The 22,217-nt window shown below is 52.5% G+C and overlaps 2 protein-coding genes and 1 long non-coding RNA gene across 10 annotated transcripts in view; 2 read left to right on the forward strand and 1 right to left on the reverse strand.

Annotated features, from left to right (window-relative positions):
* Nucleotides 1-2,821, forward strand: part of LOC121665513 — a 5,310-nt gene extending 2,489 nt beyond the window's left edge. The window contains exon 2 of the long non-coding RNA XR_006016378.1: nt 701-2,821. This is a non-coding gene — a long non-coding RNA (uncharacterized LOC121665513). The remainder of the gene's footprint in view (nt 1-700) is intronic.
* Nucleotides 2,822-7,536: 4,715 nt separating this feature from the next.
* SEC22B (SEC22 homolog B, vesicle trafficking protein) lies at nt 7,537-15,543 on the reverse strand. The gene is made up of 5 exons (XM_042029822.1): nt 15,383-15,543; nt 15,017-15,126; nt 10,400-10,560; nt 9,926-10,072; nt 7,537-9,555 (listed from the first exon to the last, which is right to left on the reverse strand). The coding sequence occupies exons 1-5, from the start codon at nt 15,455-15,457 to the stop codon at nt 9,401-9,403; spliced, it is 648 nt and encodes a 215-aa protein (XP_041885756.1). The 5' UTR covers nt 15,458-15,543; the 3' UTR covers nt 7,537-9,400.
* Nucleotides 15,544-15,896: 353 nt separating this feature from the next.
* The window catches only part of PACS2 (phosphofurin acidic cluster sorting protein 2), a 78,006-nt gene continuing 71,685 nt past the window's right edge, over nt 15,897-22,217 (forward strand). For all 8 annotated transcript variants that reach the window (XM_042029823.1, XM_042029827.1, XM_042029824.1 and 5 more), the window contains exon 1: nt 15,897-16,049. In XM_042029823.1, the coding sequence (XP_041885757.1) occupies nt 15,922-16,049 (128 nt within the window). In that variant the 5' untranslated portion in view covers nt 15,897-15,921. The remainder of the gene's footprint in view (nt 16,050-22,217) is intronic.

Here is a 22,217-nt window from a genome sequence, read left to right on the forward strand (position 1 = left end):
GTGGGGATGGGGACAGTGGGGGCGATGGGGGAGCGGGGCTGGGCCGTGGGGATGGGGGCGATGGGGGAGCGGGGCTGGGAGTGGGGATGGGGGCGATGGGGGAGCGGGGCTGGGAGTGGGGATGGGGACAGTGGGGGCGATGGGGGAGCGGGGCTGGGCCGTGGGGATGGGGGCGATGGGGGAGCGGGGCTGGGAGTGGGGATGGGGGGCCATGGGGGACACCGGGGATGGGGAGTGGAGCGGAGGCAGTGGGGATGGGGCCCCGGGGGGCTGAGCCGTGGGCATGGGGAATGGTGCAGAGCAGTGGGGATGAAGTGCAGGGATGCGTGCGGCACGACAGGAAACAGTCGGAATGGGGGCACAGGAGGCTGGACCGTGGGGAGGAGGGATGATGGGGGGCAGTGGGGATAGGAGCGGATGGCAGCAAGGGTGAGGGAATGGAGGGTGAGGGCAGCCGGACACGCCGTGCTTCTGCGGGGTGGTGGCGACAGTGGCCGGTACCCACAAGGGAGGACAGTGAGGCTGTCCACCTGACATGCTGCGCTGCCCTTCGCTCAGCTGCTGGGCGGGGATCTGGAGTGTTCCCCGGATCGGGACGGGAAATCCAGAACCAGCCTCAGCCACCAAGGCTCACCCCAGTGAGCAGGGAATCTTCTGGAGCAGACGGACAAGCTCCTTGCCCCATGGCTCACCCCCACAGCTGCTCCTGCTGCAAATGCCCAGGAGGAGGACCTGAGTTCCCACAGAAGAGGTCTCAGGAGGACAGCAGATGGATTCAGCCTCAAGATCCCTCCCAGTCCTTAGCTATCATTTAAAGCGTTAAAAATCCTTCTGCCCTGGCTCAGACTCCCGAGGACTGAGAGCCCTTTGTGTGCAGTGCTGACATGGCAGCCTGGCCGTGAAGGCAGGATTGTACCGGGTCTGGGGGAGAGAGGGGGCAATGAATAAACCTCACTGTTTTCCCCCGTAATTCTCCAGATCCCGGAGTTCCTCCCAAGCATGGGGCTGGACAGTCAGTGCCCTAACCCCATTATGATTTTTCCAGGTATTCCAGTGCAGCACATTGACAACTCCCCCACCATTCTGCACAGCTGCCAGAGCTTCCCATCGCCGCTCCAACAGCTGCTTGTGGGCAGACAGTTGTGCCTCACAGCCATGACGGCCATTCCACAGCATTGCTCCTGGCACACTGCCCTCCCTGCAGCTCCTCACCTGCTGAGGTGGAGGCCAGACCCCCAGTATGCCCCAAAACTTCCCACATATAAAATGACGAGTGGCGCTGACCAGCACTTAAGTTAAAATGATGACAAAGCCAAGCTGGGAGTTTGAGGAGGGACAGGCAGGGAATCCGACAACAAAAAGGGCTTGGGGATCCTCTCCTGAGTACAAATCCAGGAAGAATTCTGGTGTTTCACCGAGAGCTGCCTTTTCCAGCTCCCCTCAGTGCTGAGCATTACTTATCACCCCGACCTTGAGGTGGCTCATCCTCCACTTTGCTTCACTTTGCCTGAGCACAAGGCTCTGAGCCCCAGCACATGGCCAGGATCCACGGCCTCCCTGGCACAGCTCTTGGAAGCAAGCAGCTCCAGCTGGAAGCTGAGGCTCACTGGGAGAATCCAGCCAGGAAGAGGGAAGATGTTGCTTCCCTCCTGTGGGTCTGGGGAACCTGCTGTTTGCTTTTCTCTCTCCACTCTGACCTTTGCCCTCATGGGTGCACATGGATTCAGCTGCTCATGGGAGAGAGCATCCCATGGCAGCTCTGTTGGGGAGATAAAAGGGATGAGAGTAGCCATCAGTGGGTCGTTTACATGATAGAGGCTGGGAGTGACTGCATCCAGATGGACAGAGTGGATTTTGCTGCTGGGAAGGTGAGGGCCGAGCTGCTCTTGGCTGCCCTGGCAAGCTGAGTTGCCTGTGCCAGGAGGGAATGCACAAAGCAGAGCAGAAAGGGACAGGGACATGGGCCCCACTGTGTTCCCACGTCAAAGTTCTTCAATGAGCTCCCCATCATCCCCATGATCCTGTCATTAAGCAATAAATCCTATACAGAAGAGTTGAAAATGTGTTTCAGTATTTCTTCATCTTCATGCAGCCCTTCTACACACTACCTCACCCCCAGTTTCCCACCCAGAGAAGACCAGCAGCTGACACAGGAACTGGAGAGCTCTGGCAAGGTTTCCTGCAGTTTCCATCTGGTTTCTGACCATGCCTTGCCCCTCTTTGCCAACGGAGTGTCTCACCCATGTGCGGGGACCAAGCCCCGGCTGCCCAGGGTGGCAAGGGGAGGCGGGCAGGGTGCCTGGCACAGGGCTGGGTGAGCTCTGGCACTGGAAGCGATGCCAGCGGAGGGATTAGGAGAGCTGAACAGGCTCCATATCCACAGCAGAGTTAAATGGCCCCAGCAACTAGGGAAATCCTGGCACTTCATCTGACAAAGACTGGGGGAGATCAGGCCCTCTCTGCGGCTTCACTTGGAGTCTCACCCTGCTGTGAATCTGGTTCCTGCTCCACAGAGCATCCGTGCACTTTTCTCAGAGGGAGAGCCCACAGGGGCAGCATCTCCTCACATCCCAAATGCCCCACCTCTCAGCAGCCAGGGAATTCTGCCAGGCAGACATGCTGAGGGCTCTGCAGTGCTCTCCCCTGCTCTCCTCGCAGAAAGCAAAATGCATTTGAACAATGAAAATGCATTCTGAGGTGCTTTTCGTGTGTCTGTAGCTGGTCAGTGTGGATCATGGCAGTACTGTCCTTAGCCTTGGAGGAACTGCTGATTTCAACAGCTTTGTATTGGCTTGCTCAGAATAAATTGTGTTTTCTTGCAGTAACATTTCAGTGACATTGACAGTGGTTCAGGCATTCAGACCTCAGTTAGGCCCACACCCCAATGCCTGTCTTATATCGCAGTGTTTTACATGTTATCCCAGATAAGTGTTGCCTCTTAACCTGCCCCTGATCTGGGGTCCTTAGGACAAACATGCTTGAGTCATATGTCCCAGCTTTCACTTTTGTGAACAGAAAAGCTGGAACCCCATTAAAATGGAAGCTGAGGGTATTTCAGTTACAGGATGTCAGCAGCCAAGAGGTTTAAGAAAAGCAGGAGGGAGAGAAGCTTCCAACAAAATCCTCAGGGCTGGCAGCCTTGTGCCTGTGCTGCAAATAGCTTGTCCTGTGGCTCATCTGCAAACTCTTAACATCCACATGACTTGGCTTATGCCATGATTACCTTACCTGACAGCCAGCCTCATCTTAAAAAGAAACAGAGAAGTGCAAAGGCATTCCTGCATCAAGCCCTGCAGGAATGCACTGGGCTCCCTTCTCCGCCTCTGCTGCTTAATCGCCAGGGGAATTCGTACCCTCTGCCTTACCCGCAGCTGCCTGCTCTCAGCAGCCCCTGGAGTATTTAAATTGCAGATGGAGTTGCGTAGCTTTTACCAAAGTTGGTCTGATGGACAGAGTGGCCATTAAGCTCCCAAAATGCCCCCGGCTCTGGGCATGCAATGCAACAAGAATCCACTGATTTGTGGTCACCCTCCAGGTCACAGCCAGCACTGTAATGATGGCGTGGCTCAAGGAACGGGCAGCTGCTCACCACAATCACTGGGTTCCATTTTTTGGGTCTGTATCCAGGACTGGCTGAATTAAAGGGAATCTGTAACTCTCCCTCTTAATCAACAGCCTCTAGGTAGCTACAGCAGTGATTTGCAGCAGGCATATCCTGCTCCTCTCCCAGTGCATGCACAGCCCATGCAAGCCACCCTTCTGGTAGCATGATGTGGCACAGACCCCATCAGGTGTGGTCCCCATGCATGTAGGGGCACAGGAAAGCAGGATAGGGGCTTCCTTCTATTCCTATGGGACCCAGAGCCTGGCCTCAGTCCACAGACAGGCTGTTATGTCCCTCCTGTCACCAGGCAGGAGCCTTGTGGTGCTCTGCAGCCAAGCTGTGCCAGAGGCCCCCCAGTCCCTTCTGGGCTCAAGAGTTCCCTCCTCTCCCAAGGTGGATGCTAGGGGCATCACAGCTGCAAGGGGCTCATGGCTATGAAGCAGGGAACATGAAACTCCAGAAAAGGTCCTGAGGAGCCACACACAGCTCAGCGTTTCCAGGCTTGGGCACCACAGGAACCCATGCAGGTCCCAGTGAGTAGGATTTGGGGTCACTGTGGCTCCAGTGAGCACGTTTTTTTCTGCTTTTCTGTGCAAATCCTGTCTCTGCTGCCAGTTTGGGGGGGCCCCAGTTGTGGCCGAAAGGGAGGGTGCACTTTTGTTCCGGGTGCTGTGCCACAGTGGGGCTGGGGAATCCCGTTTGCAGTGAGCATGGGCAGCGTGCCAGGGAAGCAGAGTGTGCTGGGGTGGCTAGAGAGCACCCGCAGGGCTGGGGGGTGCAGAGGGAAGGAAAAGACCAAAAAAAAGCAATGACAGAGGAAACAGGTTTATCATCTCTCTGCAGAGCGCTGGGGCTCAGCCACAAGGGGTTTTCTGAGCCATGATTCAAAATCACACTGGACTGCTCCTTGCAGCCGTGAGCTCTGAGAAAGCCTCGTGGCAGGGTCCAACAGCCCCGCTGGGGTGTGCACGGGGAGCAGGGACTCCCCAGCTTCTGCTTTATCCTCTGCCGTGGGTCTGTGAGCTCAGACATAAATGCAGCCAGCTGGGAGCAGCCATGTGACGCTCTGCGAGGCTCGGTGCTGTGGGCAAACCCCGGGGCAGCCCTGCAGGGGACCCAAATGCTGCACAAGACGGGGGAGAAGGGGGACAGGCTGGGGCAGGTGGCATGAATGCTCCAAGGAAAGCAGAGCCAGGAATAGATCTGGGCAGACGGGTCAGAGACTGTCCAGGAAGTGCAGGCAGGGTATCTGCAGTGGAGAAGTCAAACCCCACCTCTCCTCAGTGCAGGATCCTCAGCGACCCCAAAAGAGCTCAGGTCTGGGGTGACCAACTAGGACAGAGTGGGGAGGGGGTCAGGGGCTAAGCAGGTGACCCAAGGCCTGCCCTGGGGCTTGCCAAGTGCTCAGGACCAGCACAGCTGCATCACCGGGGACACGGGAGGTGGTGCAGTTCGGGGTGCTCTGGGGCAGGATGTGGCGCTGACTCAGGCCAGCGCAGGAGGGTTGGTCCCACAGTCAGCTGTTCCTGGCCAGCTGCCAAGCCAGCACCCTGCCCTCAGAAAAGCCTTCATTTTCAGGTGGCAGAAAATCGACATCTTCTTTTCCAAAAGGTCACACTGAGGTAACACAGCAGAGCAAAGTATGAGGGGCAGAGGGCACCTCCTGAGCTCCTCAGTGTGGCTCTGTGGTACATCCCTCCCTAGCCTGGTGGGATTCAGAGCCCTTCAGAGCTGCTGTGGCTTCACACTGGCCACCCAGGGAAGGAGAACAAGGATTAGAGCGTTCAAAGGCTGAACTTCAAGCCCTGCTGCCCTGGCCAGTGCTGTCCAAGCACTTCTCTGGTGTTGGGTGCCCTGGGCAGGTGCTGCAGGTGCAATCCTCCACACCACTGGGACATTTACCCATGGCAAAACAGCTTCCAGAAACCATCTGTGGCCAAACTGCCCTGGGGTCCCATAGGAAAAGATGCTGAAACTGGATTTTTCTCAAAACCTACTCAAAAGAGGGGTTTGCAAGTGTGAAGAGCTGCTTCAAAGCAAAGGAAGCAGCTGGTGCCCGAGTCAACACAGAAACCAAAACCCTGCTGCTCCCAGAGTGGTGACAGTGCAGAGTGGCCACAGCCTGTGCCAGGTGAGACCTGGTTTATATTTGACACGGTGGCTGGAGCACCCAGCCAGCTTTTGGCATCCTGCTGCACTCTTACTCTCCAGAGTGCCGTGCCACACCCATGGCAGGTTTGGCAGCATCTGGGAACCAGCTCTGCCTGTCTGCTCTTGCTGCTTCACTCTGGGAGAAAACCCTCGTCACCCGATGCCGGCGTGCCCAGCAGTGTAAACCACCCAGTGGGCAGCGGGGTACACAGCCATGTCCCCGGTACACAGGCCCTGCTCCCTCGAGCAGGCACTGTCCCCAGCAGCACCCCTGGCCCCGTGACACAAAGACACCCAGAGGTGCCCAGACCTGAGCTGAGCGGTGCCAGAAGCAAGCACAGCCAAAACTGACAGCTTTCTAACTCTGTGCTCACACGATGAGCCCAGCAGCTCCCAGGACACTCAGAACCATCATCTTTCTTTTGCGCTCTCCCTGTATCCCGTGCCAAAAGTTTCCCAGTGGTAATGGGCACACTGTGGAAGAAGGGAGAGCTCAGCTCTGCTCTGCTCTCTAGACCCGCCAAGAGCAGGGGCTGAGGTGCTACAGAGGTGCCAGGAGTTTGCACTGCTGCCAGGTCCCACTTCCCCTCTGCTCCACATGTGCCTGACGTGGGACAAATGCCTCTGCCAGGCTGAGGGGGTCAGGTGCAGGAACTGGGGAGAAGCCCAGCAACGAATCCAGCAGGCAAAGACTGTTCCAGAGCCTCTGGAAGTAGAGGGGCAGCTCAAAAAAAGAAGTGAAAATGGAAAGGGTGCTGGGTAGGAGGTGACAGGCAAAAGTCCTGCGGGAAGTGTCTCCATCCGTCTCAGCCGCAGCACCCCGGCGGCACAGTCCGGGAGCCCTTGGCAGGCACATCCCCGCCTTCACGGGGAGGCTGCGGCTCTTTGGGGAGGCCAGGGCATGGCGAGGAGCTGGGGGTGCCCTGAGGAGGAGCCCCCTTTATGTCCCCAGCCCCGCACCGCGCCGCAGCCCTGCGCAGGCACTGCCACCTGCAGGCAGAGCCCCGGCGCCGGCTCCGGCCGCCGCCAGCACCGCGACCCCCGAGCCGGCAGGGACGCGGCCGCCGCAAACCCGGGCAGGGAGCCCTGAGCCACGGGACTCGCCCAGCCACGAGCAGCCGTCACGACACACATGGAGAAAAGGGCAATGGCTTCTCCTCCCCTCTGCCCACGCAGCCGCACAGGAGCTCACACCTGGCTGCTCAGGAGGCGCAGAGACCCCAAACCCTGCTCACACCTCCCTCGGACGGAGCAGCAGCAGCACCTCTCCGCTCTTCGAGGGACGAAAGGGGGCTCCGTGTTTCGAACGCAGCGAAGGAATTGCTTGTAAGGTGTTCCTTGGAGCCCCACGCTGGTCTGCGGAGAGGAAGGCCCCTCGTATTCCCTCTAGGCAAGCGGCACTTGCAGCTCCGTGCCCTCATCACACTGGCGCAGCCCATGGGGGATACACACCCCACTCACTCCCAGTTTGTGCTGCTTTGTGTGTGTGCCCCCTATGAACAGCATCGCCACAAAACTGTCCCCATAAAATTCCACCCAGGCTGAGAAGGCTGCCTGCCACCAGGCAGAGATGTGCCAGCAGGGAGAGACCCCCGCTATAACCAAAGCACAGCGTCTCCACCAGAAAACAATCAAGCTCATGTCTTTCCACTAGTTCTGCCTCCTGAAAGGAGCCCTTATCCCAGGTGGCTCCATCTATGAGGTCTTTACCCTCTTGTGTCCCTGGAAGGAAGGAAAGCATCCTCCAAGGTCACAGGAAAGAGACACAGGACACTCCATGCTGCAGAGGGGATTTTTCAGAAGTATTTATTTCACTGCTGACACTGGGGCTGCAGGAGGCAGCTGCTCCCTGAGCTGCCCTGCGCTGCAGAAACATCACCCCCCTCAATCACAACAATCCACGGACGGTCGGTGTCTGAACGGTGAGACCTTCCAACACCTACATTACACAGACCTACATCACTGGGACATTCACCTGGTAGGGACACCACTTAAAAGGACTTAAAATAATGATAATAATTATAATAAAGCAATCTACAGAGTAACACTTGGAGGCATCATGCAGAAACTGGATTACTTTAGACTACATGGCAGCTCAGATTTACTGGGTTTATCAGTGGACGAGTGCTGACTGCTCCTCTGCCAGTCCAACATGGTGCCAAGTTGGGGAGCATTCCCAGACAGGCCAACAGCTGTTTCCCACCCATTGCAGGAAACACTTCCAAGCTCACAGTTTATACATCCAGAACTACACAAGGTTATGTGCTTGTCAAAGGTGCTGGGAAGTCCTGAAACTTCCTTCTGTGACACTACTTTCTTCCTCTACCAAGTGGCAGGCACTTGAGTACAGCAGAGTGCCGGACCTCTGGGGTTGCTTTTTCCTCTTTTTTTTTTTAATAAAACCAAAATCTGACTGCTAAAATGTTATTCTTAGCACAGGTGGACCAAAAAAAAAAATTAAAAAAATCACATTACAGTGGTGATATACAGATTGGCCCACAAGAAAGAAGAAGCTCTATACTATTGCCCCATAATGAGTTTTTCTTCACCTACAGTTTCAACTTCCCAAGTGAGGTAGGGAGAAGGTGAGCACAGGAAAAAGAGGTGGTGTTTCTAAAGGATTCCACGGTTTTAAAGTTATTCTAATCCTTCATGTGAAGTGTTCTTTAAAGAAACACTGCCTTTTCTTCACAACAACATTCAGTTTTGGTTTTTTGGTTGTTTTGGGTGGGGGAAAGAGGGAGAAAGAAAACAAGGATCCCAGAGATGAAATGTTGGCAGTTTTGACACATTTCGGAAGGAAAGCACAGTTATAAAAAGGAAGGAAATTATGTAGTGAATCTGCATCTAGAAGGGAAAAATAGAGAGTGCTGACATAGTTTGCACTGTGCCCGTTCCAACAGCATTGAATTACACACCCTGTTCATGTGGAAACATACTGTCACACACAGCTGTCAGGAGAGGGAAAGTGGACACTTAGAAATCCGGAGTTTAATTTTGCAGGAACCAGTTAATACAGAAGCCTTCCACTGTCCCTCCTAGTACTGGACAGAGTGTATTTTAAGGCATAGTTTAACATCCATTTCTTCCTAAAGCAATTTAAAGTGTAACAAGCTGGGATGTCAGACACAGAACACTCGACAGGTATTCTGACAGAGGTGAAAGCTGGTTTATGTACAGTGAAATATTTGCCTTCAAACAGGGGAGTCTTGAGAAAGAAAGAAAGAAAAATAACTGCAGACCCAGATTCTAAAAAAGCAAACATTACTAACACAAGGAATGTTCATTAGAGTCCAGTTCCCACTAGAGCTACTCAACAGGAGGATGTACAATGTGATTATGCTAAACAGCACTGATTGACTGTTCCCAGAGTGCCCCGGGAGGGGGAAGAACCTTGGGAGGCCAAACTCTGCAGTATCCTAGTGCAAACTGCCTGAGAGGAAAAGCCTGCAGTCAACAAGCCTTTACACCTATTGTTAGGCTCCACTAAGAGATGCAGTAGCCAGGTGTCACCCAACAACTTCAGGACACTCCTGTAAAAGTGATGGTCCTGTGTGGATTCTAATGCACATCCCCCATGAACAGTGTCCTGCACACATCCACCTGCCAGGCTACCGGCTTTCCCTCTTCCATGACCGAGCCAGCTCACAGCCACCAGAACCTCACATAGACAATCAGCATGATGAAAAACACAGCTACAGCCGCCAGCTTGGCGTACGTGGAACGCATGTTCAGGTACTTTGCGTCCTGGCGGTACTTCTTGGACAAACTGGACAAGTTGTTCGCCTTGGAATCAAGAGCTGTTAAAGGGAAAGGGGAGAGAAGTTAGTCAGGACTGCCTGAATGTTCCCCAAAAGTTACATTAAGTGTACAAGTTTCTCAGGAGCAGCTGGAAATGCAGCGGTTTCACACGGCGGCATGGCCTGTGCCTCCCTGCAGTGCTTTAGTGCTTGTCCTGCTGGGTGAGAGCCACCCAAGCTGGTGAGGTGCTGGTCTCTCCCCAAAGAAGCACCTGCCAGGCGTTTCAGAATACAACTGATCCAACTGAAACATCCACTGTGTTCACTGCTTTTCTCAGGAGGGTCAAGCCTTTCTCTTCAGGACACTCTGCCCACACAGCTGACCGAGGAGACATAGAACTGTGTGCCAAACATTGGCCACTCCCAGTACCTGACAGTGCCTCTCCTCGCTGTAAGACCTCCTCGATGTTGGCCACCATAATCCTCTGCACATCTTGCAGCTCTGTGTTGATGGAGCCCAGGTTCCTCCTCGCCCGGCTATCAATGTAGAGCTTCTTGGTTTTCTGGATGTAGGTGTCTGGAAGGAGATAGGGCTATCAGGGGGAGTCTCACCTAACACAGAGCAGCCTGGCTGCTGGAGGAGTGGGAGCATTGCTGAGACAGCCAGAAGACTACATGCAAATATTCCCTGGAGTGAGGCCAAGAGACTAAAAGCAGGTCATCAGAATCTGAGGACATGTACCATTTCCCTACCATTTCTCTATTCTCCTGCTCAGAACACCCGTGTCTCTAGTGCCAAGAAGAATTTGAACTGTCAATTCTATAGGACAAGCTGCAGAGAATCCTGTGGCTGCTGCTCCCTCCCAGCAAGAAGCTTCCCTAGCCATAGGGAGAGGGACCTCACCAAATTCAATGAAGGAATAGGGCCTGGACACTGTTGGAACCTTCTTGCCATGCTGCTCATCAAACTCTGAGTGCAAGTCTTCCAGATAAGCAAAGGCCAGTTTCTTGGGGAATCCAGCTTCACACAGGACCAGGTAACACACACCTTTCTCGATGATGTAGCTAAAAGAACAGCAGACAGAACATTAATCAATCAGTTTTTAACCTATCCTATCAAGCACCACCCTGCATACCTTTTTTCCTATGAGGCAATGAGAACTGGGTACAAGAACTTCAGGTTTTCTATGACTGGATAAAGTGTAAACCTTTCTGCAAAGCAATAGCTTATCTTTTCTTTGGCCAAAGTAAATTTTGTTGTAGCCTCAGACCCTACATGCCCTGCCAACAGTCCTGGGCTTTGACTTCAGTTGAACAGAAGCTGGCCTGTGAATACCATGAGCTTAACGAAATACCAGCAACAAAAGAGTTATAATTTTGGACTATAAAAGAGAGAACACCCTGCAGTCAGGAGGAGGGGAGCACAAGAAAATTTGCCAGCAGAGTAGAGGGGAAGGTGGCCAACACATCTCTAACTGGCAGCATAGCCAAGTACCTGAGGCCCACAAATGGGAAGTTGAGGCACTGAGATGAGGAGACACACAGGAATTTGGTCTCAGTGTGCTAGGAAGCCACCCAGTGACTACCAGCTGTCCCTTTCCATTTTGGAGGGCTGGATATCACCTTCCTCCACCACCACCATCCTCTTGGAGGGGTGCTGCTATGCACATGCATCACCTCAAGGGCACCTGGGGAAGAGTATTGGTGCTAGATGGGTTCTGGTGACCTTACAGGCTTGCCATGGGTAGGTGTGACCGTGCTACCAGTTCTTTAGCTGCAAGGTGAGGAGACCCAAAGCACACACTGACACCTGCTGCTGTGTAATGCTGCTTGGTTTGCCCTGCAGCTGAGGGCACATGGGTCCTCTTCTCATCCCACCACCAACCTTGAGATTATTTAGGCTTCACTATATCACTCTGCTGCTCCACATTCCCGACTGAATTTTCCTCCTCACTCAGTCAATATAAAAATAAAGGCTACAATACTCCCACCAAAACCAAGGGGGTGGAGACAGTAAACAGCCCTGTAAACACTTTTGAATGCTTATCTATATTCTTCAGAGTGGAGTGTGAATGCTACTTTTAGGTTACCTTCCTTTGACTTTCTGCATAATGCCATTAAGCATTAGTCTGGTCAGCATAAAGATTAGCAGTGTATTAAAGAAATGATCCAGTCCTCAGGGCACCATAGTAAAATAAGCAGCTTAAAAATTTTATTAATAGACACATCAGGCTTACAAAACAACTTCCCCCCACTCCCCACTGTTTCTCCAGATACCCCAACAGGGCCATGTCCTCTGAATTAGCCATCCTCAACTTGTTCCTGGGCTCAGGAGTATCCATTTCTCCTGCCTCTATATGGCCTGTGTGTGAACCCTGCCAGCCTTCAATCAACAACTGATCTACCCCAATCAGAAGCAAGAAACTCCAGTTGCCATAATCCATTCCACAGCATGCCCCCATGTGCCCATGGCCTTTGTTCCTTTTTATGTTCCTCAGCTTGGACCACATCAGTGCCTAGACTAACCCTACACTACATCATCAAGCCTCTGTTCTTCCCTTACCCCTGGACACCTGCTTGACACATTGTTGCCATATATCATCACCTGGAGCTTGATTTAGCCACTGCCATGACGAGCAAGACCTGAGCAAATCTTCTGAAATAAGGAGAACCAGTGTCAGAAGAGAATTCTGACAGCATTGCTGGAGCAGCACTCTCCAGTTGAGAGCACTCTCAGGAACATGTCCCATCACCACAGCTCTGTTTATCTGTGCCTGGTCCTGCCTGGAGCTCTTCAGCTGCCCTTCCCACTTGCTTCTCCCTGATGTGATATTCAGTATGTTGGATTTAAAGTTGGTGTCTGTCAGCACCACAGAGAGTGAGCTCACCTAACTCTGCCCCAGATTCAGACAATTTTGTCAAGTTCAGACCAGAGCTCCTGCACAGCAGGGCTTCTCAGTTTTACACTTTGTGTCCACCTCCAAGCTTCAGCACAGCAGCTGCCTGCATGTCCTCACATGAGGGGCAGATGTGGCCATTTGCCACTGTTAACTGCACACTGAGTGCAGCCATTAGGTTTCTCGTAATCATGTTGGACATTTTGAGAGAGAAAAGCTTTATCCTGGTAACAGTAGCAAAGGCCAAGGGTTGCTTTTAAACAACAGGTAAGAATCACTTCAGCCATCCAGCAGCCAAAGGTCACCTGCTTACTGACAGCACAGCAGATGCCATCAGTGTTCCTGTACCTGGACAGCCCCCAGTGCTGCAGCTGAAAGGGTGACACAGCTTTTGCAGCTGAAGCCTGGGCATTTCATTTGACAGAAATCACTTAAGTGGTCACAATTTAAACTTCACGTTTCAGCAAGGCTTGGCTCTGCTTTGAATTGATGAAGCTAAAGATGTTCAACACCACCTTAGCAAGTTCAGCAATACCCTTGGCCACACTAACTCCCACCACAAAATGCTCTGTTCTGCTTTGCGCTGCCCTCAGCAGTCAGAGCTCTGATTTGGCAGGAAAAAATTGGTGTGCTGAGTTAATGAGCAGTGTGGTCATTGGTCAGCGTTATTTTAGACTAAATCTCAAATTGCCCCATTACCTCCTCTTCCTGTAGAGGAAGTTTTCTGACCTGAAAGTATTCTTTTCACACAGGTCCTGCTGTAATGTCCCACCTCAAAGGAGGCAGCTGCGAGTGCTCTGCAGCAGCAGCTGCCAATGGCCAGCAAAACCTATCTAGGGACTAACTCAACCCAGAAGGAGGAACACTGCTGTCCCTGCCTGTCTGCCAGCCAGGTAAGCTGGCTGTTCCTTTGAGACAGCTGTCAAAACAGGCCTGCCCAAGCCCTCCCTCCTCATCAGAACTGGTGACATTACAGCCATCACTAAGAGGCTTTGATTTCCTGAGCAAGTGTTGCCACCTTCCCAGACATTGCTCGGCTTGCATCATGGAAGTAACTCAAGAAGGAGTTTACTGGGATTTACACAGGCTCTCTCCCAAGGCTTCATTGCCAGTCAGAGCTACACCCATGCTGTGCCAAGGAAACACTTAAAGAGGAGGGAGTTTTTAAATTCTATAAAGTTCTAACTGGTAGAAAAAACAGGATGAAGAGCAGCACTTAGCAGTTAACTCTGGCAACAACATCCAAATCCAACAGGAGATAGGGACGGCCAGGCCAATCGGGGCCATCCTTTGGCAACTGTAACTCCCTATCAAAGGCAACCAGAAGCCCAGAGAAAAGATTTTTTAAAATCTTGTCGCAGTTACCATATGTAAGACAACCACAAGAAAAGTATCCCTCAGAACCTCATGGCTTTTGCCAAAGATTGCCCATCCATAAAACGCCTGTTCCCATCTTTCCATGTCACCGAATCTCTGAACAAAGGGACAGGGTGGGAGATTTGCTAAAGGGCTCCTGTTATTGGAGCAGAGGCCTAAAGCCAACCTTGCCCTGCATTCAAAGGCCACCACCCCCTCACCCAGCCATAAACACACACCCAGTCACCCGGAATCACATGGAAACTGAGAGGGATCCTGCTGCTAGTGGCATGGCAGAAGTGGTGCCAAATGTGGGAATCATTCCTGCCACAACTGCACAACTCGGCTTGGAGACCTCACCTGGCATCTGATCTCAGAGACTTGTAACAAGTATTCCTGTCATGGCACAATTCTGATTCCTGACAGGACCTTGACTAAGTTCTCAGGCATTATTCTGCCAGGTAATGACATGTCACAGAAAGAAGCATTTCCTTTCTCACACACGAGCTTTCCTGCCTTTCAGTGACTGTCAATTCCCCCTCTGTTCACCTGCCTCTCCACCTCCCCTGCTACTGATTAAGGAATATGGATGTCTGACCTGTACTCTCTGTAAGCTTTCCTTATTCCACATCCAAGCTCCCTTGCAGGTGTACTACTGGAGAATGCCAAAAGTGCTTTAAGTTGAGAGCACCCAAACAGTCTAGGAAATTAATTAAACACACCCAACAAATCCAGCAACAATAAGACTGAATCTACAAGGTGAGAGAAAGAAGTTTGCCAGACATTAGACAATAATAATAAAAATATTCAGAGCTGCTCCGTGTGCTTCTAATGCATGAAAAGCTGGGCTCCCACAGGGCACAGAGAGGACAATCCTGTGCCAGAAGAGCTCACAGTGGTACTGCTAGGCTGGCTTTACCAAGGACATATCTCGTTAAAGACAAGATACAGGAGGTCCAGGAGACACAGTGAAGTTGTAACAGAGAGTGCAAACAAGCAGAAAAACCTGAAAGGGAACAGAACCTGTATTGTCTTCTACAAAGGCAGAACTATGACCCTGGATGAAAATCAAGTGCCAGATACCTGTGCCAAGCAGTGACAACACAGACACTCTCCCCTTCCCACAGCTACTGCACTCCAGCGGGGCTGACAGGCCACCTCTTCCAGGCAGCCCCGCTTCTACCAAACCCTCACCCTGACTCAGAAGAGCCCTCGCCTGTTTCCACGGCAGAGGAGCCAGTATCCCCCACATCCCTCCCGATACTCACTGGAAAGCCATGGCTCCTGCCTCCAGGGTGCATCTCGTCGGGGACTGCTCGTTCAGCTTGCGGAAGAGCTGCTTCGCCTGGCTCTGGTACTGCTGCAGGTCGCGGCCTGACTGAGAGGGCAGGGAGGGAGGAGAACGGGCTGTTGGGGCGGTACCGGAGAAACACCGGGGGGGCTCCGGGATTGCCGGGACCAGCCTAACAGCACCGGCCGGCTCTCCGCCTCCCTCCCGCCACCACCGGGAGGGAAACGCTTGTACCAGAGCCGCCTTGATGTGCGAAGGGACTGCGCGGGTCTCGGTGGGTCGCCCTCCGCCCGCTCCTCACCGACACACCGGCCCCTCCCCGCCCGCGCCCCGCCAGCCCCACCTGCTCGTCCTCTTGCATGGAGGCGGCGAGGGGGAGCCCGTCCGCCACGCGGGCGATCATCGTGAGCAGCACCATAGTCGCGCCCGCCGCCCGCCCTGCCACGGAGCCGCCCGGAAACTGCCACCGCCGCTTCCGGTCCGCGGCCGCCGCGCCACCGGCACTTCCGCCCGGCTGAGGGAGGTGCGGAGGCACCGGATGCGCATGCGCAAGACAGACCACGCCCCTCCGCGATGGCCACGCCCCCACGGACAGACGCGCCCGCTTAGAGCAGACGCGGCCCCTCCGCAAGGACACGCCCCCGCTCTGACCACGCCAACAAGACCCGCCCACGCCCCCTACAGGGCCCCGCCCCTCAGCAGGGACACGCCCTCCTCAGGAAGCACCGCCCACACTCAAACCACGCCCTGCCAAATAGCCCCGCCCACCGCCCCGCCCCGCCCCTGCACCCTTAGCCCCGCCCCCTGTGACGCGCCCCCCGCGGGCGGGGCGGGGCGGTGGCGGCGGCCCGGTGGGCGCGCGCCAGGCCGGCGGGCACAGCCATGGCGGCGGCGGCGGAGCGGAGCCGCCTCAGCTTCCCCGGCGGCACCGGGGCCCTGGGGCGGCCCGTGCCTATGAACCTCTTCGCCACCTGGGAGATCGACGGTTCCAGCCCCAGTTGCGTCCCCAGGTAACGGGAGGGCGAGGGCGCGGACCCCACCCCCTTCCTCCCCGAGGCTTCGCGGCTGCTTCCTCAGCCCCCTTTCGCAGCACCTGTGCTGTCCTTCCCGTAATTTCAGGGTCCCTTCCCACCCCTCGCCTCTGCCGCAGTAACGGGCACGGCTCCTCCTGTCCCTTCAATGGGTTTTGGGATGGGTGGAGGTGTAGGGACCCCCGACCCTAAAAAGGGTGGGGGGGTTGCTGCCGTCTATGTCAGGTGTGTGAGGGGGTCACCTTCACAGTGAGTGTCCCCCCTCAAACCCCTAGCGTGGGATGTGTGCTGGTGGCAGGGTTTGGGGCTTCCCCCGAGCCCCGCCATCCTCAGGGAGTGTCCTGTTAACGGCGCCTTTCCCTGGGAATGCCCCACAGGGATGGGCTCGGGTTGGGCATCGCTTTCTCCAGTGCTGGTTTTTCACCCTGTCCCCGTCTCGTCTGTTTCCCCGCCTCTGGTGTGTGTAAACACGCGGCCGTGGTCCCTGCCTGCGCTGTTTTTAGCCCGCATGGGAGGCATTCCTCTTAGTTTTTATAAATTTTGCGCTCTTCAAGTCTAGCTCAGAACAGAATGCCTGAGACAGATCTTTGCCTGACAAAAATCTTTGAAGCGCTTCTCATTCTCTTTTTTTTTTGTTTTGTTTTAAACGAGGACATAGTGAGCGAGCAGAAAAGGAACAGAGTCATCAGGCTGACCTGGCAGGAACGTAAAGCTTTGCAAGCTTTACAAACCCCCCAAATCCCTCTGTCTTCTGCGCCATCCAGATAGCAGGGTGGACTTGGTGGCCATGCCCCTGTATTGCAGGGACGAGTAACTGTCTCGGCATAAACACTGCCCACAGTCGTAGTGGTTTGACATCGTGGGCAGGAAGATAGAGGGGTAGAAGCAAACCTGAGTCCTTCAATTGCAGGTAATCTTGGTTTATAATACCTTATCTGTGCTAGCAGTGCCTTGAGCAGCAACCTTCTCAGCCTGTGTCTCGTTCTGCCTTTCTTTTCTGCAACGGTAGATCTTGGGAAGGGATTGGCACCCAGGGGAATGTGCCCCTCTTCAAGGAGTCCCTTTGCTATGGAAGTTGTTGCCTGGATGAGAATAGCTGGAGGAGCAGTTGGTGCTTTTTCATTTTTGCACTAGACAAGAAAGTGTCCCTGCTCCTGGCATGGGGTTGGACTTAAATGATCTTTAAGGTCCCTCCCAGCCCAAAGCATTCTGTGATTCTGTGGTTCCAGCACAACTGGCATTGTCCCTGCTGTGCAGAGGACATGGAGGCATCTCCTAGCACTGCTCTGAAAACAATTCTCTCCATTGCACCCTTTACTACAGGGAGGCAGTTGGGTTTCCATCTCATCCAACCTTGTAATAGTGGCTGTTAAACAAATAAAAGCCCAAATGTCCGACACTGTCAAGGATTTTTCATTCTGCATTATCATTTATGCTGATACTTGCAGATCTGCAAACGAGCTCACAACATAGCCTGCTTGTTTGCAAGTCTGTAGATGACCAGAAAATGCAGTGTAAGGACACTGACCCTGCTTTGATGTGGTAGGGGGTGGGGTGCACAGAATGGCAATTAGGGTGGGTCCTGCGTGCTGGAATTGTGGTGGGCAGCAGATTGGAGGCAGCTGGTTGAGGTGCCTGAAAGAATCTGGGGAATGTAAAGCACATGTGGATATCTGGGCAGGTGGGACAGAGCTGGGGTTTGAGGGGGATAGTCTGGAGTTGCTGAAGCAAGCTGTGAAGTAGGGGATGATGAAAATGCTCAGATTGCCTGCCCTGAGGCATTGGTGGAAGACCTGGGCCATTTGGGACCTAGGAACAAAGCTTTCGGTTGAGGGAGTTTGTATGTAGCAGGGGGTCCCTCTGCTCTCAGCCCCGTTGTTGCCATCACCTTTGCCTGCTGTTCCTGCGTGCCGTTTTTCCCTAGAGCCAGGGGGATAAGCTGACATCCAGCTGCTGCATCTGCTGCTGCCAACCAAATGAGCCTGTCTTTCCACAGATGAGGAGTTTTCTGCTGCACATGCAGTGCCCCCCATGGGCTGGGCACGTGTGCAAAGGCTGCATACAGGCTGCAGCGTGTGACAGGTCTGCAGTTGTAGCTGTGGGTGCCAAGTGGCTTTTGTTAACCCAAAGTGAGGGCAGGAGCAGCTGAGGTTGCAGGTTCTGCAGGGATGTTGGTCCTATAATATGGTGAGGTGTGTGCTGGACAAATACCGAATTTTGCAGCAGTCTCCAGTCAGTGTTGCTGTTTCTAATCATTTATCGTCATGCTTTGCATTTCATTGCAGGCTTTGCAACAAATCTTTCTCTCAGAGAAAGCAGGAGTCTGAAAGCCTTTAAGTTACACCACTGCCTCTGCCTTTTAAGTTCATATTGTAAGCATTTTTACTATGGCACAGCAGCATTTAGGAGTCCTTATCTTAAAGTGAGAGTTACTAGAGTGAAAATTTCTGCGTGGGAAACCATATCCCAAATGAGCTTGTTGTCCCAGCAAACGTCTGTTGGGACGTGAGAGGCGGATGTGGAGGAGACTGGGCCTTGGTGTGCGGTCGAACACTGTGGAACTGCCTTGGTCTCTTCTGAGATTTTCACCAGTTATGAGTTCCCTTCTGGGTTTCTGTTGGCAGGACGGGCTTTCCAAGCAGAGAAGAGGTTTGAACTTGGCACAAAGTCAGAAGATTCATGAAGAGGAGCATGTGTTTGGGGAAGGAATGTTGCTTCCTTTTATTTTTGGTTCAGTAAACGTTACCCCATTTCTATGCTGTTTCTCCTAGCGTAAGCTGGAGCGGGGGCACTGGGTGGAAGCAGTGCCTGAAGTGGTCTGTGCCTGCACTGCTCTAAATTGTGTGGGTGGGTGTTGAGGTGGAGGGCCTCATCTGGATGTGTGTATGCTTCCCAGATGATGGCTGGGAGCTGGACTGTGGGAGGGAGATCTTGAAGGCACTGCTCTTCAACACACTCTGGTAGGTCATTTTCTGAAAGTCCATTCAGCTTGGGTGGGGTGTCAGCAAAATCTGGAAGGCTGCCTTGGTGCATCCATGGAGTTTCCTTGTGTGAAAAGGCTGCGTCTAAACTTAAGGAAGAATAATAGTGAAGAGTCGTGGTGTTGTTCTGCAGTTGTGTGCTTAGAGTGAAACATGAGGTGAGGTAGTGTTTTGCATTTGTTCTGGCCTCTCTTACTCTTCTGCCATCTGCAGAAATGATTTTCTGATTTATTCTTCAGCACATGTAGCTCCTGGGAGGTTTGACCATAGTGCTTCTGAAATGCAACTAGTTTCTTTTAGTCATCCCAGAAATGTGACTCAAAATGTCTCACTATCTGGGCGTATCCACTGCATACCAGAAGGGAGAGATGCCTACCTTCTCCTGCTGTTTCTTTCTTCTGTGCACTGAAAGACTTTCCTTCGAGGAAGGTTACACTACATAAAGTTCTCCCTACCACCTGTAAACACTGAGAGTGATCTTCTTGCTGCATGGCAGTGAGATAATCAACACCTTTTCCTCTCAGAATTTTTCTGTAGATTTTGATGTTGGTTTTTTTACTTTCCAATATTTTGATGAATCTGTAGGTGTGAATGGCAGGATGCAGTACTGTCCCATCTTGAAGGAGCCTCATGAGGAGATGGCACCATGTGGAGGCTGTCCAGAGGAAGAGTGGTCTTGGGGGGAAGGTTCTGTTGGAAGGGTCTGCTGAAGCAAGAGAAGGCAGTAATAACCAGTATTCCCATTTGGAGTAGGTTTTGTTTCAGGCTACTGCCTTAATTGTCACAAACTTGTAAAAATTGCTGCTAAGCTTTGAACTGTAAAATGAAGTTCAGCGGATTGAGACCAAACTGGATGTGGAGCAGGTATGATCCAGTGTCCCTTGGGGACACGAAGGAAGAAACCTGTGGAACAGACCTGTGAAAAGATGGTGCTGGAGATCTGAGGTTGTTGACTGGGCACTGCCTGAACATTTCATATGTTTGCTCACCTCTGGAGCTTGCCTGCTGGGTCAGGAGACGTGAAAGGAATCCACACACATCCCCTGGACTCACAGGAGGTTGGGGGTGCAGGGATGTGACTGCTCAGTGCTGTGGAATGGCCGTGCAACACTCGGACATTCACACCAGCCCTGGTACAGACATCCCCAGGGGCAGTGGAAACTGATGGGGGTGAGATTTCGGATTCACAGCAGCTGAGTGGATCCTGCTCATGCCCCAGGCTATGTGCTCCTCTCTCTCTGCCAGCTCCCATCTTCTTCCACTGACCTATCTGGCTGTCTGCTTCCTGGAGGGGCTAATGAGTTGCAGAGGGCTCTGTAAGCATGTAAAGGTGACAGCACCACAGATGTGTGACCAGGAGGGGCACAGTGAGGACTGCTGGGGCATGGAGCCACTCCAGCAATCTGCAGGTTTACACCCATACGTAGTAATTCCTTTTACTAGCAGTGTTCAGGGCCTTGTGACCTGTGTGAAGTCCACAGCTGACTCTTCCCCATGAGGATTTGCCACAAATTCACTTGGAGGTGAAACACTGCCCCTTGGTGTGAGGGATGCATGCCTACACTGGGAATGGGAACTTCTCTTGGCCAGTGAGAGCATGTTCTGACCTGGCTTGAGCAATGGCAACTATGCATCGTATCATCAGAGAAAGGTGAACAACTTGCTGGAGTAATAATTATGATCAGATGATGCTACATAATTAAAAACACTGATTAATTCAGGTAGGGAGAGATGTTAACTTAAATGTATCTTAACTTTCTATTCTGTGGGTATGCTAACATTTAGGAGAGAACTGTTGTTGGTTAGGATAACTTCTGGCACGTTCATTGTGAGCTGACAATAGTTTTTCAGTACATTTGGAACTAGGAAAATGTCTAATTACTCAGATGACTAGGTACGTTTCAGCAGTGCTTATTTGGAGGCTTTGTTTTGACTTTGTTTGAATAGCATGAAATGCCTAACATTTTACCTTGTAAGGAAATTGAATACAAATGAGGGCACAGGACAGGCTTTAAAAATATCACTTAGGTGATGCTGAATGTGTGAGATGCATGAGGAAAATCATCCACAGCTGAGCAATGGACATAAATTGCTTGGAGTAAAGCGCAGTGGCCAGAACCAACCCTTCTTGGAGCTAGAACATCCTATTTCTCCTCCTCAGTCTTTGGGGAAGAGATCAAACCCAAGTGATCCCTAAGTACTCCCCATGTAAATCCTATCTTTGTATGATACTGCTGAATGTAATTTGGATGCTTGTATTATTCAGTGGAAGTGTTCTGTCTAGAGGCTGAGTGGTTTGTTGGAGTCAGAGTTCCAGTTAGACCTATTTTGAGTCATCTTTTAAGGTGAAGCTTGTGCATGTCAAGAACGGCTCTGAAATAGATTTTAAAATCTCAAAGCTGCTATCCGGATTTTACATGGTTTTCACCTGGATGCTTTATGTATGCCCAGTACAGAAGGATGTTGGTAGTGGAAGGAGTGGGCTGCTCTTTTGAAAGGCCTCTTTCCTTGCCTTCCACGAAGTGAGGATGCCCAAAGGACCTTCCCCTCATGTCCCTGGCAGGTCTGGCTTGTGCTCCTGCAGCCCTGCTTGGCAGGAGGTGACCCTGCAGCTGCTTGTCCAGGAAATAAAAGTGCTTGTCAAATGGAGCTGTTGATGCTCCACCTTTCATCAGCTCTGAGCAGGCGGACAATTTCTGTGGCAAGCTTGTGGCTGTATCAAATTAGCTATGAAATGATTTGCATAATAGATTAATCAACCAGCAACAAAACATCCCTCTTTTCTGCCAAGAAAAGAAAGGCAACAACTCAGCTGTTACAAGAGGCCATTATGTTCCTTGCAACCCTTAATCTTTCTTTCTTGCAAGAGCGCTCCGTGTTTTGGCCTCACGCAGGAAGCTGGCCTGCTCGCTGGCTTCATTTGCGTCACATCTTGGCAGCTTTTTCCAATGCTTTTGGGCCAAATTTTGCCACCGTTATGGTGACCTTCTAGGGAGGGTATTTCCTATGGAATTGGTGGCTGGCTGCCAGACGACTCTCTGTTGCCAGGTCCTCTATTAGCCTTTGCCTTTCCATTGAAATTCCTCTGGGCCCCTTGAGTTCCTTCAGAGTTGACCCATTTCCCTGGGAAGTTGGGGAGCAGGAGAATGAAGGGGAGCGAGTCACC

The sequence above is a fragment of the Corvus kubaryi genome, unplaced genomic scaffold (assembly GCF_017639235.1).
Source record: "Corvus kubaryi isolate FWS band 111438036 unplaced genomic scaffold, C.kubaryi_AGA036_p1.0 37334, whole genome shotgun sequence".
NCBI lineage: Eukaryota > Metazoa > Chordata > Aves > Passeriformes > Corvidae > Corvus > Corvus kubaryi.